General features: G+C 47.1%; 5 protein-coding genes across 6 annotated transcripts; 2 read left to right on the top strand and 3 right to left on the bottom strand.

Moving 5' to 3' along the window:
- Positions 1-955: 955 nt before the first annotated feature.
- On the bottom strand, positions 956-3,065 carry LOC6506608 (signal recognition particle 54 kDa protein). The gene is made up of 2 exons (XM_001957518.4): positions 1,958-3,065; positions 956-1,890 (listed from the first exon to the last, which is right to left on the bottom strand). Exons 1-2 carry the CDS (start codon positions 2,873-2,875, stop codon positions 1,282-1,284), a joined length of 1,527 nt encoding a protein of 508 aa, XP_001957554.1. The 5' UTR covers positions 2,876-3,065; the 3' UTR covers positions 956-1,281.
- Positions 3,066-3,118: 53 nt separating this feature from the next.
- Positions 3,119-5,656, top strand: LOC6493341 (flap endonuclease GEN). The gene is made up of 5 exons (XM_001957519.3): positions 3,119-3,377; positions 3,442-3,754; positions 3,808-4,097; positions 4,152-4,319; positions 4,373-5,656. The coding sequence occupies exons 1-5, from the start codon at positions 3,220-3,222 to the stop codon at positions 5,646-5,648; spliced, it is 2,205 nt and encodes a 734-aa protein (XP_001957555.1). The 5' UTR covers positions 3,119-3,219; the 3' UTR covers positions 5,649-5,656.
- A 1-nt stretch (position 5,657) lies between these two features.
- On the bottom strand, positions 5,658-9,416 carry LOC6506607 (alanine--tRNA ligase, mitochondrial). The gene is made up of 10 exons (XM_001957520.4): positions 9,142-9,416; positions 8,907-9,080; positions 8,703-8,848; positions 8,441-8,644; positions 8,100-8,384; positions 7,053-8,044; positions 6,842-6,998; positions 6,498-6,783; positions 6,217-6,437; positions 5,658-6,164 (listed from the first exon to the last, which is right to left on the bottom strand). Exons 1-10 carry the CDS (start codon positions 9,307-9,309, stop codon positions 5,762-5,764), a joined length of 3,036 nt encoding a protein of 1,011 aa, XP_001957556.1. The 5' UTR covers positions 9,310-9,416; the 3' UTR covers positions 5,658-5,761.
- Positions 9,417-11,398, top strand: LOC6493342 (acyl-coenzyme A diphosphatase FITM2). Its single transcript, XM_001957521.4, has 3 exons — positions 9,417-9,611; positions 9,682-10,279; positions 10,351-11,398. Exons 2-3 carry the CDS (start codon positions 9,748-9,750, stop codon positions 11,079-11,081), a joined length of 1,263 nt encoding a protein of 420 aa, XP_001957557.1. The 5' UTR covers positions 9,417-9,611; positions 9,682-9,747; the 3' UTR covers positions 11,082-11,398.
- On the bottom strand, positions 11,153-13,512 carry LOC6506606 (ganglioside-induced differentiation-associated protein 1). 2 transcript variants are annotated; one of them, XM_014909355.3, is made up of 5 exons: positions 13,136-13,512; positions 12,204-12,396; positions 11,965-12,144; positions 11,451-11,906; positions 11,153-11,364 (listed from the first exon to the last, which is right to left on the bottom strand). In XM_014909355.3, the coding sequence occupies exons 1-5, from the start codon at positions 13,256-13,258 to the stop codon at positions 11,351-11,353; spliced, it is 966 nt and encodes a 321-aa protein (XP_014764841.1). In that variant the 5' UTR covers positions 13,259-13,512; the 3' UTR covers positions 11,153-11,350. The 2 variants fall into 2 exon arrangements, with proteins under 2 accessions (XP_014764841.1, XP_001957558.1); XM_001957522.4 differs by having other exon boundaries at positions 11,153-11,906.
- Positions 13,513-14,065: the final 553 nt, after the last annotated feature.

Raw genomic sequence — 14,065 nt, 5'->3', positions numbered from 1 at the left:
GTGTGTGTGTTTTTGAGCAAGGATGAACCGAAAAATGTTGACAGCAGTTCGTCCTGCTGATTTTGCTGAGTTCCTGTTCGTTTGACTTGTTTGATGGTTTTATGAGTGTCAAAACTTGACAGCTTAATAGACACTTTTATGGCAGGCAATCGCCATTTCATTGTTATTGCCAATAGCATCGAGCTGGAGGAAAATGGAGATTCGGAAAATGGGGAGCGAAAGCGAGTGGGAGTGCGAGTGAGTTCCACCCTCACGGAGACAAAATGCCCATTTCCGGCAGGCACTCCACTCCACCATCCTACGAAAGCAGGGGATGCTGGGAGCTCCCGCCAAAGACGAAAAAGTTGGGCCATCTATACACTCCCCTACACTCAACACTCATTTTTTGAGTGTGTGTTGGTGGATACACTGTAATAAATTAATTTGACTATTAAATTATATGATTAATATAATAAATTAATGATAATTTTGTTTTAAAGAATAACAATAAAAATATAAATTTTAAATGAGTATGAAAAAAATATTATTTTTGTTTAGAATATTAGATTTTTCTATGTGTACGCATGAGCACACCCTCCCCCAACGTAACAACAAAAGCAACATTAACGGTGGGGCACGTTTGTTTGTCTGCCTACTTGTTTGTTTACTTGCTTACCGTTATTTCGCTACACCACTTCACTCTCCCCCAACGCGGTATCTTGTTATACTTTCTGTGCACCTGTTCGCGTGTTGTTTCTTGTTGTAGTTGTATGTGTCACTACATTCGCAAAAATGGGTTGCAGCGACATATGTATGTGGGGTTTAGAAAGTTTTGAATTCATATTCGCCAAGAGCAGTTTTTTACATTGTAAGTTTTTGATTAGACAGCTGGAGTTTATGAGAAATTAGAAGAATATTAAAAGATCTTCGTTTGCAAAGTAATTTTTCCCTCTTAGTTAAGAAAACTACAGTCTCATGCCATTTAATTCTGTTTTTTTTTTTATTGTTTATTATCTATTTCAAATGCTCCATGGGTATTTTGAGGGGCATGTGACTTCCATTTATTCGTAGTACAGAAAACTGTTCAAACTATAAAAACTGACACTATGGGGCCGCCAAGCCGTACAAAAACCAAATTGTTAACTGTTTGCACGTATATATATGTATAGGCTATAGCCTTTATATTCGCTTCCTTGCCATTTGTCAATTTTTGTGGTCTGGGACAAATGGAAACAATGGCTAACAAATTACGAACTATGCGAAAACAAAATCATACAAAATCATTAAATTTACACGCCTCGTTCACTTGCCACCGAAGCCGCCCATCAGGTTCCCCAGTCCACCCAAGCCGCCCGCCGCTCCTTGTTGCAGCTGTCGCATCATATTTTGCAGGCCACCCACACCGCCCATCTGCTGCAGCATCCGTGGATCAATCATTTTCGCCATCTGCTGGTTGAGCTTGGCCATTTGGTTGGGGTTAACGTTCTTGGTCATGTCGCCTTGCTTGAAGAGGCCCTTCACGCCGCCCATCTTCTTCACCACCGCTGCGAATTTCGTGTAGTGAGCAATCAGCTCTTTCACCTCCCTTTCCAGGACGCCGGCACCCTGGGCTACGCGCACCGAACGTGTTGGCTGTTTGCTGAAGAGCTTGGCTCCGTCTCGGTTGTCCAGTTCGTTGTCCGACATGCTGTCCATCATGGTCATCATTCGCTTGATCCGTGCCATCGATTCCTGCTCTCCACCCTTGGTCATGAAGTCCTGCGAGAAGCCGGGAATCATGTTCATGATTTGCGAAAAGGGGCCCATCTTCATGATGTTCTGGAACTGTTCGTACATATCGCGGATTGTGAAGTGGCCGTGCTTTATTTTCTCCAACAGCTCTTCGTTTCCATCCAGCTTGAGTTCGTTGACCTAAAAAAAAAGATATAATGGTGTCAATACTGCTATTTTCATATCTTAATCCTCTGGTATTTCTCACCTTATCTATCAGCCCCTCAATGTCGCCCATGCCCAGCAACTTGCTCACAAAAGGTTTCGTTTTGAAAGGTTCCAGGTCGTCGATGTGCTCTCCTGTGCCGATGAAAATAATGGGCGACTGTGTGGCCGCAACGGCTGACAGAGCACCGCCTCCCTTGGCATGGCCATCCAACTTGGTGATAATCACTGAACCGATGTCTACTTTGTCCTTAAAAGCCTTTGCCTGAGCCTCGCAAGCTTGTCCGATGGTGGCGTCCATCACGAAGATAATGTTGTCCGGATTAACGGCATTTGCGACCGCCAACATCTCCTCGAAGAGTGACTCCTCCTGCTTGTGCCTTCCGGATGTATCAACGATGATCATTTCGAAGCCCTCGCGCTTGAACATATCCACACCCTCCTGTGCAATAACCACGGGATCGATCTCCGTATAGCTGCCATAGAAAGGAATGCGTGCCTTGGTGGCGTTTTGTTTGATTTGATCGTAGGCTCCGGCACGGAACGTATCGGCGCACACAAGGCACGATTTCCAATTGCGCTTTTGGTAGTGATAGGCCAGCTTGGTGCACGTGGTTGTCTTTCCGGATCCCTGGAGACCCACAAACATGATGACGTTGGCTTTACCCTTGATGGGCTGGTAGGGTTTCACGCCGGGATCGACGAGCTTGATGAGCTCCTTGAAAACAGCGGACTGGATCATGCGGCGCTTGTTCAGGCCACCGGCCATCTCGTCGAAATCGATGACGGCGCGCACATTCTCGCGCAGCTGCTTCACCAGCCGGATATTGACGTCCGCCTCCAGGAGAGCCGCGCAGATCTCCTTAAGCATGGCATTTAGCGCCTCCTCATTGATTACGGTCGCCTTGCTCAGTGAGTGCAACGCCGTGGTTATCTTGCGTCCCAAATCCGCGAGAACCATCTTGCTGGTGGGTGTGGTGGTGCTGGGTCCTGTGTTGGTGGAGTACGGGCTACTGGCAGCTTATCAATTTTGTGTGGCTATGTGCGGGGCAAATACATATGCGAAATGGCAGGAAACTTTTACTTTTGTATTTTTGTGGTCTTTGCCTTCTGACACGTCGATGTGGAAGAGGAAGACCATTAACCACTGGATATTCGCAGTTATGGGCAGGTGAATCTGTCAAAACAAAGGAGTTATCGGTTATCGACTAGCCGGTTCGATGTGACTGCTGATTTCGAAAGAAGAAGACTTGGTTTCAAATATTTGCGATTTTTCGCGGCTTTTGATTATTTATTTTATTTTGAATGGGTGTTAAGGAGCTATGGACTGTTTTAACCCCTCACTGCGAGCGGAAGCCCATTAGTGAGCTGCGAGGCAAGAAGGTGGCCATCGATCTGGCCGGATGGGTCTGCGAATCACTAAATGTTGTTGATTATTTTGTCCATCCAAGGCATCACCTCAAGTGAGTTGGATTTTATTTTCTTTAAAATATCATACTAATTTTAATTAAATTGTAATCCCTGCAGGAATCTTTTCTTTCGAACATGCTACTTAATCTGGGAACAGGTTACTCCTGTCTTTGTCTTGGAGGGCGTCGCTCCCAAACTTAAGAGCCAAGTGATCGCCAAAAGAAACGAATTGCAATTTCGGGGCGTTAAGCCCAAGGAGGCAACTGCTGGCTCTCAAACCCAAAGCCAAGCTCCCAAGGCGGAAAAGGGACGCACTCGTTTCAACCATGTCCTTAAACAATGCGAGAACCTCTTACTTTCCATGGGCATCCAGTGCGTCCAAGGTCCTGGGGAGGCGGAGGCATACTGCGCCTTTCTCAACAAGCACGGTGTAAGTAGGATTTACTTTAAGAATTAATATGAAATAATCGATCCCCCACCCAGCTAGTAGACGGCGTCATTAGCCAGGACTCTGATTGCTTCGCCTACGGAGCTGTGCGAGTCTATCGCAACTTCTCGGTGTCCACCCAAGGAGCTCAGGCGGCTGCTGGTGGAGCTGTGGACATCTACGACATGCGGGAGATCACCACTCGCATGGACTTTGGCCAGCACAAGATCATTGTAATGGCTCTGCTCTGTGGTTGCGATTATTGTCCCGATGGAATCGGAGGCATTGGGAGGGATGGAGTCCTCAAATTGTTCAACAAGTACAAGGAAACGGAGATTCTGGACAAGTATTATTAACTTACTTTATCTTTAAACACTTTTACAGTCTTATATATTCTTAGATTGCGAAACTGGCGCCAAGAGACGAATAAATACAATGCCCTGGAGATCAGAGTGGACGACAAGTCCATATGCAGCAATTGCGGGCATATAGGGAAGACCCAGAGCCATACCAAGAGTGGATGCAGTGTATGTCGTACCCATAAAGGCTGCGACGAAAGCCTTTGGAAGTGAGTCCACCCTTTTTATTGTAAAACAATTAATTATTTGATATTTTTCTTAGGGAGCAGCGGCTATCTATTAAAGCAGAGTTGGCTCTTAGGCGGAAGGCCTTGGTAGATTCCACTTTTCCCAACGAGGAGATAATAGCTGAGTTTCTTAGTGAGCCATCCACCATTCCAAATCTGAATCTGAATTGGCGGCAGCCGAATCTTGTCAAGTTCATTAAGCAGATAGGCCACCTCTTGCAGTGGCCCGAAATCTACTGTTTCCAGAAGTTTTTTCCCATCCTGACACGGTGGCAGGTGCAGCAATCTAAACAGGAAAAGATCCTTATTGAGCCCCTGGAGATCATCAAGAAGCGAACGGTGAAAGGAGTGCCCAGTCTAGAGTTGCGATGGCACGATCCGAGCGGCAGTTTCAAAGGCCTCATTCCCGACGACCAGATATCTGAGTTTGAACTGGAGCATCCCAAGGGTATTGAAGAACTTTACTTTACCATAGAACCGTTGGAAATGTTGGAGCAGGCCTATCCAGAGTTGGTATCCGCATTCCTAAAGTCCAAAGAGAAACCGGCCAAGAAGACCACCAGGAAAAAGGCAACTGCTCAAAATGAAGAGGAGAAAGAGAACGAAGCGAAGACCAAACCCAAGAGAACGGTCAAAAAGAAGAAGGCTCCAGCGGACCAGAATCAACCTCTTCTACAGCAGTTCCTAAGTCGAGAAAAATGTGATACTCCTGTCAAGAGTTCTGCGCCGCAACGCCAGCAGTGTTCGACTCCCATAACCAAGTTTCTGCCCTCCGACCTCGAAAGCGACTGCGATGCGGGCGAGTTCGACATGTCCGATATAGTAAATGGCATAATTTCCAATCCCAATGCAAGGCCAGTGCTCACAAGGCACGAGGGACATCAGTTGCACTACGAACCCATGGCCGACGACTTGAGCTTGCGGCTGGCGCAGTTGAGTTTGAAGCACGAGGAGGAGCTCTCAGACAAGGAAAAGAAGAGGGACTTGTCGCAAATGGAGGAACTTCCGAAAAGCAAGCGGTTCTCGATGGAGGATAGCTTCGACCTCTTGGTCAAGGGAGAGTTTCAAAAGATTCCGTATCCACCCCAGGCGGTTAGGACACCAGTGGAACGTTTCAAGCAGCAGCACCGGCTCAGCGGAAGGGTTCCCTCGCCAGTCAAGCCTTTGCCGAACATGAGCTACTTTTTCAATCAAAGCTCTGAAAACGCTGATGCATTCGAGCAGTTGATGAACGACAGTTTGTTGCCACAAGACCGGGAGGAAGAAGGGGAAAATAAAGATGAAGATGACGTGGTGGTCATCAGTGATTGAACAATGAACTTAAAATTAATATTTCGCGATTTATTCGCTCTTCACAATAGAAAACATTTGTATGGCAAGCTCTCAGCCTACACATTTTGGAGGGTGATCACAACTATCTTAACCTAAAGATGAAGCTGGGCGAAGGAGTGCGCCCTGGCCATTGCCTGTTCCAACTGCTCTTCGAACTGGTTGTTGACCCGGCGCCCCTTCATGTTGCACACGACCTGAGGATCCTGGCCCTTGGGAGCAGCCACTTGCCCTCCGAAAGTGTCTGCGAAGGACTGCAGCCAGGCGGAAGCATTGAACTTATCCGTAGCACAGTTGGGCGGGACGCAACAGCGCGCCTTGACCACGCTGTCGCACATGCTGATCACCAGGATGGGTCGATCTTGGCACAGTTTGGTGGCCCGTTGCAGGGGGATCTCCTCTACAAGAGCCGAACTGGTGATGTAGTGCAGAATGAATGGGTGTGTCTCATGTGGCTTCTCTTGCAGCAGATTCCGCATTTCCACTTCGACAAATTCTCTGAAAGATCTCTGTATTAAAAGGGAAAAACAGGAGAGTATCTAACACTCACTTCAAGGTTGTGCGTGATGATTCCTTGATCCTCTTGAGCATCTCGCTAATGCGTTCCAGAGTGTCCATTTTGAAGGCATATGGCAATTTGATGTCGGTGTGCAGCATGTTGTGGCGAATGGTTTGCAGCTCCGCCTCCGTGGCATTTGTTATCTTGTCCGTCTGGAACTGCTTCTCAAGGAGATCCACACGATGGCGCAGCAGGGCAGCCGTTTTCAGTACCTACATATCGGAGGGATCAGTAGTAGTTTAAGGTAATGGTTTCAGGCAATCCTAACTTACGTTCTCCGCCGCCTGGCCAGCCACTGCGGTGAAGGAGAAACGCGCCCGGTTCGTCTGCTTGAGGTTCACAATACAGAAGCATGAGAGCTCACTGGTATTGGTGGCATGAGTGCCACAGCACAGCTCCTTGGAGTTCAGATGCAGTTCAGGAGATTGCACATGAACCAGACGCAGTCCCTGCTCCGGGTAGACTTCTCCTGGCACCATTGTAATGTCGTTCTGTTGCAGAACTTCAGCGGCACAGAGTCTTTCAACCTTGACAGGAGTAGCCGCACAGATGACGCGGCTGTGGGAGATTAGAGACTCAGAGAGACGTTAACAGAAGCTAGGTGATGCTGACTTACTTAATCAAATCCTCGATGAGCTGCACATCGCTCTTCTTGATGCGCTTCCCCAGCAATCCCACCTCCAACTTGCACTGATCGCTGGTCACGGAACTTGACACCTGGTAGGTGACCTTGTCGAAGAGCGTACGGATGGCGGCGTTCAGAAGGTGCGTGGCTACAAACATACTACTATTTATTATTATTGCAACAAATAGTTGTGTAAACCAACCTGTGTGATGGCACGTATTGAGTTGCCTCTGCGTGGGATCCACCACCAGTTCCACATCGTCTCCAATGGCCAACTCGAAGGCATCTACGGGGCTGGACAGTCGGCACACATGCACAACACAATCGTTAAGATTTTTCACGCTGATCACGTCCAGCAGATGTGGCTGATCGGGCTGGTGTGTGTTTTGGACTAGGATCTTGCCACCATCCGATTGCTGGCCACCGGATTCATAGTAAAAATTGCTTGCGGCGGTGACCAGGGAAATGGTATCGGTGGTGGGATCCTGCAGGCGGCTGCCCTGGGTCCTAGACACTTCTGCATCATTAAGCAGCAGTCCCATCACCCGGGTTCTGAGGGGAGGAATTTCGTACGAGCTGCTCTCCTTGTCGAAGGTGTACGAATATTTGTGACTGTTGTCGGTGGCTGTCAGGCGCTTCGTCATCTTGGCCTGCGCCTCGGCAATGCGCTGCTCGGTAACTAGATCATAGAGGGATGCTCCTTCCTCTCGTTGGATGCTTTTCGCTTTAATCTTGGCCAGTGACACCTCCGCCCTGTACCGCTCCAAATCACAGTTCATGTTCTCCAGCTCCGCCAGCTTCAGGAAGCTCTCTTCCGTCAGGCCATAGGTGTCCGTCAGCTTGTATAGAAAGTCCCCTGGTATTGTGTTGTTGTTGAACTTGGAGCGCTGCACCTGGAACTCCCTGTAGGCGGGCACGAATCCTGGACACTCCATTAAATCAATGTCATCCAAGTTTGGGAACTCGGTAAGCACCTCCGCGAAGGCCTTGGAAGAGCTCTCCCGCAGATTCTTGTACACCTCCTGCTCATGCTGAATGAGATCAACGACTGCTTGTTGCTTGGCGGACATCTCGGGGTAAGCTTCCCCCAGGGTTTCCACTACAATGGGAATTAGTTGGGTTAACAGATTCTCCTTGGCGAAAACATGTTCTGAGATGTTCAGAGCCTTTCGAAGAACGCGACGAAGTTTCTGACTAAAATTTTAAAGACTTAGTTGGGAAATTACTATGATTGGAGTCCGAAGCTTACTTCTGGTCTGGAAGCATGCCATCGGCCAAGCAGGCAGTGACCATGCGCGCATGATCAGCCAGTATTCTATAGTTGGTGTCCAGCAGGGCTTCATTTGCGCCATCCGGAAAGCTGCCGCCGTAAACTGGAGCCTTAGCGACCTGCTGAATTCCGTCGAAAATCGGGGTAAACAGATCCGTATCGTAGTTGGAGTGCTTGTTCTGCAGCACAGCCGTCAAACGCTCAAAGCCCATTCCAGTGTCCACATGATGAGCCGGTAGTTGGGAGATGCTGCCATCAGCGTGGCTATATGAAAAGTATATCTTATTATAAAGATTTTCCTTCAAGAATTCCATACCCACCGATTATATTGAATGAAAACGAGATTCCACAACTCTGTGAGATCTGAGCGACCTGCATTGACCAGCTTGGCGCGCTGCTCCACGCTTCCAAGGTCTGGTCGATGGTCTATGTGAATTTCGGTGCAAGGACCACAAGGTCCAGTGGCTCCCATTTCCCAGAAATTATCCTTGCAGCCAAAGGGTAGGATTCGCGAAGCAGGAAAGCTACAAATGTGATTTATGTAATATAGGTAACGCCCTGGGCTTATGTAATAAAACGCACCCAAGACTCCTCCAGATCTCAAAGCACTCTGAATCCGCGGGGATGCCAAGAACTTTGTCGCCTGCAAAGTAGGTAACATACAGTCGTCCTGGATCGATGTTGTACGGCCCACGGAGCAGTTCCAGAGCCATGGCGCAGGCTTCTCGCTAGACAAAGAAACAAATAAGATAATGAGATGTATTCTGAAGTGTTGCCACTACCAACCTTGAAGTAATCCCCAAAAGACCAGTTTCCCAGCATCTCGAAGAAGGTGTGATGGTAGCCATCCGATCCAACCACGGAAAGATCGTTGTGTTTTCCCCCAACGCGAACGCATTTCTGGGAGTTGACTACCCTTTTGTGAGGGGCTGCCGCAGTGCCCAGGAACACCGATTTAAACTGCAATCGAAACAATTCAATAAACAAAATGACAAAGCCTCAATCTACTTGGATAGCTCACCTGATTCATGCCCGCGTTGACGAAAGCCACAGTGGGATCACAGAAAGGAACCACCGGACTGGAGCGCACGAATTTGTGGCCATGACTGACGGTGAAGTGGTCCAGAAACGTCTTCCGGATCTCGCGCGCGGTAAGTACGCGCTGCAGTTGCTTGGCCGAGTTGTACATGCCGCCGCCAAGTAATTAATCCCCCGATCCAAAGCCGACCGGCAATTAAAACGCTCGAGATGAATCTGTGCGAGAACAGCTGATGCGAGGCATTCACCTTGCGATTCCTAATTGGAATGTGCCATTCACCTGGAAGCGCGTTCACATCGTGCAGCTGTTCTATTTTTTACAGGCGCAACACGTAAATTCTGGTAAATAAAAAGACCTGAAGAACGGATAAAAACAAAGACTGTCAAGGGAATAAAATCATCAATAAGCATCCCCCAGGGTTTGGCCCACATTTCCGGACAGTTGCAACTTCGGTAAGGCACGGTTCATGGGCTTTGAACTTTGACACGTAAAATATATTCCGCTTTCACTTTCGGCCAACAGCATAACCAAAAACGGCAAAAACAACGCAGTTGACGTTAATCTCCCTTGGCCAGATCTAGATTTGCGATGGCCACGAAACGTCGACCTTTGCGACCGAATCTGGGCGGGAATAACAGCTCCGGACCCAGTTCGGGCTCAAATATGAACTTCAGACCTGGAGGACCTGACATCACCAGGGCGGAGGCTCGTGGAACGAGACCTACGGCAGCCCCCACTAGCATCCGGGAGATCCTGGTTATGGGCGTGATACATCTGTGCAAGAAAACGATATTCTTCAATACAGACCTGAAGGTGGCCCTCTACTTGGGCAGTCTATTTGTGATCTCGGTCATTGGGGACTTTGTCCCCTTTCCGAAGACCTACTTTGCCAGATCGGACAACCTCTTCAACATGTACTTTGTTAAGGTCGGCTGGGGTTGGACACTTCTCTTTGCCGTGCCGTTCCTGGTGCTTTCCGCCTACACGATTACATGCGGGGACCACAAGAAAATGCTGAGGCACCACTTCCCGCGTATCGTGATCGCAACCTTCTTCTGGTTCTTCTGGACGAAGCTCTTCAATATTGTGGAAACTTCGTACGGACGCTGTACTGTAAAAGGTGAGTGATTTGTGGGAAATCCATTACCCTTTCTATAAAGAAAAGTTCCATAACAAATTTATCTTTTTTAGGCTTCCAGAGCAAGTCCAGTTGCTTGAAAGCGGGTCACCTGTGGCATGGATTCGATATTTCCGGGCATGCCTTCATATTGATCCACTCCAGCTTGGTGCTCATCGAGGAGGCGCGCCCTATCATCCGCTGGGAGACGATCAAGGAACACATCCGTAACGAAGTGCACAACCGCAGCTCCGCCGAGAACTCTGGCTCCAATCCCTTGCGAGGCCTAAACGAAGAGCAAATGCGGAGCCTGCAGTTCCTCTACAAGCGGCTAACGCCCATCATCCGCACCCTGTTCATTGGCATGGCGGCGCTTCAGTTGCTGTGGGACATCATGCTGGTTGGCACGATGCTGTATTACCACCGCATGATTGAGAAGGTGATCAGCGGCATCATTGCGATCCTTACCTGGTACTTTACCTATCGCTTCTGGTATCCCACGCCGGGCCTGTTGCCAGAGGCTCCTGGAAACGGAAGTTTTAGCTACCAGCGGGAGATGCCTAGCTTTCCGTTCAAGCGACCCTCGCATTTATCGACTGGAGCTGCCGCCAGCGGAGGACCCAGCACGTCCCGGGCCAATCTTAATGGCAAGGCGGCCACGGCGGGAGTACCTAGAGATCAGCAGATTCCCACCTTTATGGGAATGCCATTGTTCACCAGTGCAAAGGTTGCCAGTGCGGCCGCCAATCTGCTAGAGCAACAGAAAAGAGAACGCGACCAGCAGCAACAGCCACTGGACAGTTGATCCTTCTGAGAGGCAGGAGATCAAATGACAAAAAGCATAGCAGGAATTGACAATTAGGTGACGGATTGGAATGGAATTTATACCAAATTTTTGTATATTCAGCGACGATGTAATGAGGAAACTATAATGATATTCTAAGCAGCTCGAGGCTGGCACTGGTTCGCGTCCTGCTCCTTACGCTCCTTTTCTTTTTTACCATCCTTTCACCCCAGCATCCCAGCATCCTTCATCAGCAGCGCGTAGCTTTAAGCGTTCATATGTTCGTGTGTTTATATGTGCCCAACTTTAATAGTAAAAGGATTTGTTAACAAAAAAAATGGTGCCTCATCCTCCGCTACTTGTGTGCGAAGGCGGCGAACATGGCCATACCCAGGAAGCCGGCTCCCGCTCCTAATTTGTAGTTGCCTGGCGTTCGTACCCACATCTCGCGCAGAATGGCATAGTTGCTTGGCTGCAAACGGTGGTAGGATTCGCGTTGACGGAATCGCAGGAAGTACGCCTCGACTCCAGGCAGTTTACCGAAGGTCCAGTAGTAGTTCTCGAATCCCAACTGGTACAGCCGATGCAGCAGTAGTCCCAAAGTGATGTCCGCCAGGGTTATATCATCGCCCAGCAGCCACTCGGTTTTTGGGGCCTGGGCGGAGAGTTCCTGCTCCACGTAGAGCAAAAATTTTCTTACAGCATCTAAGACGCGCTGGAACTCGGTCCGATCTGTGACCAGATCCCGTCGACGGATTTGAATGTCCAGCTTTTGGCGTAGAGCAGTTTTGTTGGCTGCTTCTTCCAATGACTGGCGGAGTAGTTCGATCACCTTCTCGTTGTTCTCTGTGAGATTAAGGATGGCTTAGTGGGGATTAGTTATCAAGATTTGCGGAAAACTCACTCAGGCAGGACTGTCTTATGGGTCCTATGAAAGGAGCCTTGGGCGTCAGTTTCAGGTCGTCATGAATGAAGGAACCCAGGCTAAGGGCACCTACTGGCAGGCGACTCACAGCGTGTTCGTACAGCATCACGTCGTCGTATTCCCTAGAGTTGTGCGGAGGTTTCAACGATGGATACTTCTCTGCAAGGATACACCTTATGTATAGTTGAAACATTAGGAAAGATGTGCCTGTCGGTTACCTCCTCGGAATTTGCTCTCCAAATAGTTGACGATGTGCGCCGAATTGGGGATAACAAAGGCTCCATCCTGGATTACGGGCACATCTCCCTTGGGGTTCAGATTCAAGAACCAGCTGGAATACTGCTCGCCATTGTAAAGGTCCAGCACGTAGGGGAAAAAGTCGATTTTCTTTTCGTAAAGAATGAGGAGAATCTGGTTGTGGATTTGGTGAAGGGTTTTTAAAATTATTTGGGATATTTCAAAAGGTTTTCTAACGTTTAAAAAGATGTAAAATGATAATACACAATCTTCTAAGACTTTTATTTCAATTTTTGTTGCTTATTCTTTGTTAATTTGTTTTTTATTTCAGTCATAAATATTAATCATCTGTAATTATTCATCCCTTTAAAAATTAAAAGATTAAAATATGCAAATATTTCCTTGTTGAAACTATTATGAGCTGAAAACCCCAAGAAATATTATTATTTTTAAATGATTAGCTGTAAGTTTCTAGTCTTAGTAGTTTCTATATTTTATTTCCAAATAAATTCTATAATTTTCCGGAAAACTATATCGATTCGCTACTGCTTCTGTTTATTTTCGTATTTATGTAGTTTTGTGTTCTTCAGTCAATCCATTTAATTAGCACCTGCGGTAGCAAGGTAAACAATATATAAATCAATCCTATGCTGTCATAAGCCCAGACTTAACGTCCACAGGGCTCCCCTGCGACATGCCACCACTCCGCTCCGCCATGCTCCATTGCACCCGATTCGGACGGGGGAGCTACGGACGGAGTAGGGCATCCCATCATTACAACGATAATGAAATGATGACGATTCTGACTGACGATGATTTGTTTTGTAATTTCGCGGCACTAGCTGATGGATCTGGTCGGGGCAAATAATTTTTTCGAAGATCACATGATTAGCGTCGACATTGGGCTACTAACTTTTTGCGAATAAAAGTTGTACGGATGGAAGAAGAGCACTATTTTGTTGTCCGGCAGGACAGGAGCCTTAAAGTCCTCCAAGGTTGGGGGCAGTGGTGCGATCTTCTTCGTCTGATCACTCATTGTTAAATAATTAATTTATTTATTAATTAGATTTAATTATTAATTAATTTCTTAGTTAGTTGAGCGTTTTTTCCACTAGCATAAGGGCTTTGGGACTATCACATGCCCCGCCAACGGTTGCGAAAACGAATGAAAGGCCGTTAGCGCGTGCCGGAGTCGGTGAGACGGAATCGGGTAACTACCGGATACGAACGGCTACTGAAAATTGGAGGACTGTCTCCGCCGACGGCTACTGATCGAGTGGAGCAAAAAAAGATCTGCCGGGCAGTTTCTGAAGCGGCTCCGACCGCTTATTTTTATTTTTCAGCAAATTGGGTTGCCTTATTTGCACATTAGGGTGGTGCTTTACAATATAGACTCTATATGTTTCATAAACAATAAAATAAAATATAATATAAAAAGATAAAAGACATTTTTTGAACATTGTTTTTGAAGGAAAGATAAAATTACTCATACGACCTGTTAACTGGGACCTTCTGTTTTAAATTGTAATAAGATACATTCTTATCTTTATAAAATAATAAGTTGAATCAACGCCTGAGTAATAAACTTAACTGTGGGAAAGTCTTTAAAGAAATTATTATTTTTTTCTTAATATTTTATAAAATTGAAATCTTTATATTTTTTACTGAAAAGAATCGCCCTTGTGCTCTCTCAAACATGCGTAAATAAATGTTTTAAACTCGACCTAGTCCCCTTGCCGCTTTCGTTTATTTGTCATAATTTTTATCTTTGTTTATATTATTATGAAACAGAGCGTTTATCTTGCTATTGAGAGATTTTCGTTTCAAAAGACCTTATCAGCCA

Source organism: Drosophila ananassae, chromosome 2R (genome assembly GCF_017639315.1).
Source record: "Drosophila ananassae strain 14024-0371.13 chromosome 2R, ASM1763931v2, whole genome shotgun sequence".
NCBI lineage: Eukaryota > Metazoa > Arthropoda > Insecta > Diptera > Drosophilidae > Drosophila > Drosophila ananassae.
The sequence above is the reverse complement of the archived record's forward strand: the minus strand, read 5'-3'. Positions and strand labels throughout refer to the sequence as shown.

Excerpts from the sequence above, each read along its gene's own strand:
- LOC6506606 (XM_001957522.4), bottom strand. The coding sequence starts at position 13,258 with ATGAGTGATCAGACGAAGAAGATCGCACCACTGCCCCCAACCTTGGAG. Across the intron at positions 12,397-13,135 it reads ACAACTTTTATTCGCAAAAA|ATTCTCCTCATTCTTTACGA; the intron begins GTTAGTAGCCCA and ends ATCCACAACCAG. Across the intron at positions 11,907-11,964 it reads CATAAGACAGTCCTGCCTGA|AGAACAACGAGAAGGTGATC; the intron begins GTGAGTTTTCCG and ends TTAATCTCACAG.
- LOC6506608 (XM_001957518.4), bottom strand. The coding sequence starts at position 2,875 with ATGGTTCTCGCGGATTTGGGACGCAAGATAACCACGGCGTTGCACTCA. Across the intron at positions 1,891-1,957 it reads TTGAGGGGCTGATAGATAAG|GTCAACGAACTCAAGCTGGA; the intron begins GTGAGAAATACC and ends CTTTTTTTTTAG.
- LOC6506607 (XM_001957520.4), bottom strand. The coding sequence starts at position 9,309 with ATGTACAACTCGGCCAAGCAACTGCAGCGCGTACTTACCGCGCGCGAG. Across the intron at positions 9,081-9,141 it reads TCAACGCGGGCATGAATCAG|TTTAAATCGGTGTTCCTGGG; the intron begins GTGAGCTATCCA and ends TTTCGATTGCAG. Across the intron at positions 8,849-8,906 it reads CTTTTGGGGATTACTTCAAG|CGAGAAGCCTGCGCCATGGC; the intron begins GTTGGTAGTGGC and ends TTCTTTGTCTAG.
- LOC6493342 (XM_001957521.4), top strand. The coding sequence starts at position 9,748 with ATGGCCACGAAACGTCGACCTTTGCGACCGAATCTGGGCGGGAATAAC. Across the intron at positions 10,280-10,350 it reads CGGACGCTGTACTGTAAAAG|GCTTCCAGAGCAAGTCCAGT; the intron begins GTGAGTGATTTG and ends TATCTTTTTTAG.
- LOC6493341 (XM_001957519.3), top strand. The coding sequence starts at position 3,220 with ATGGGTGTTAAGGAGCTATGGACTGTTTTAACCCCTCACTGCGAGCGG. Across the intron at positions 4,098-4,151 it reads GAAACGGAGATTCTGGACAA|ATTGCGAAACTGGCGCCAAG; the intron begins GTATTATTAACT and ends ATATATTCTTAG. Across the intron at positions 4,320-4,372 it reads TGCGACGAAAGCCTTTGGAA|GGAGCAGCGGCTATCTATTA; the intron begins GTGAGTCCACCC and ends TATTTTTCTTAG.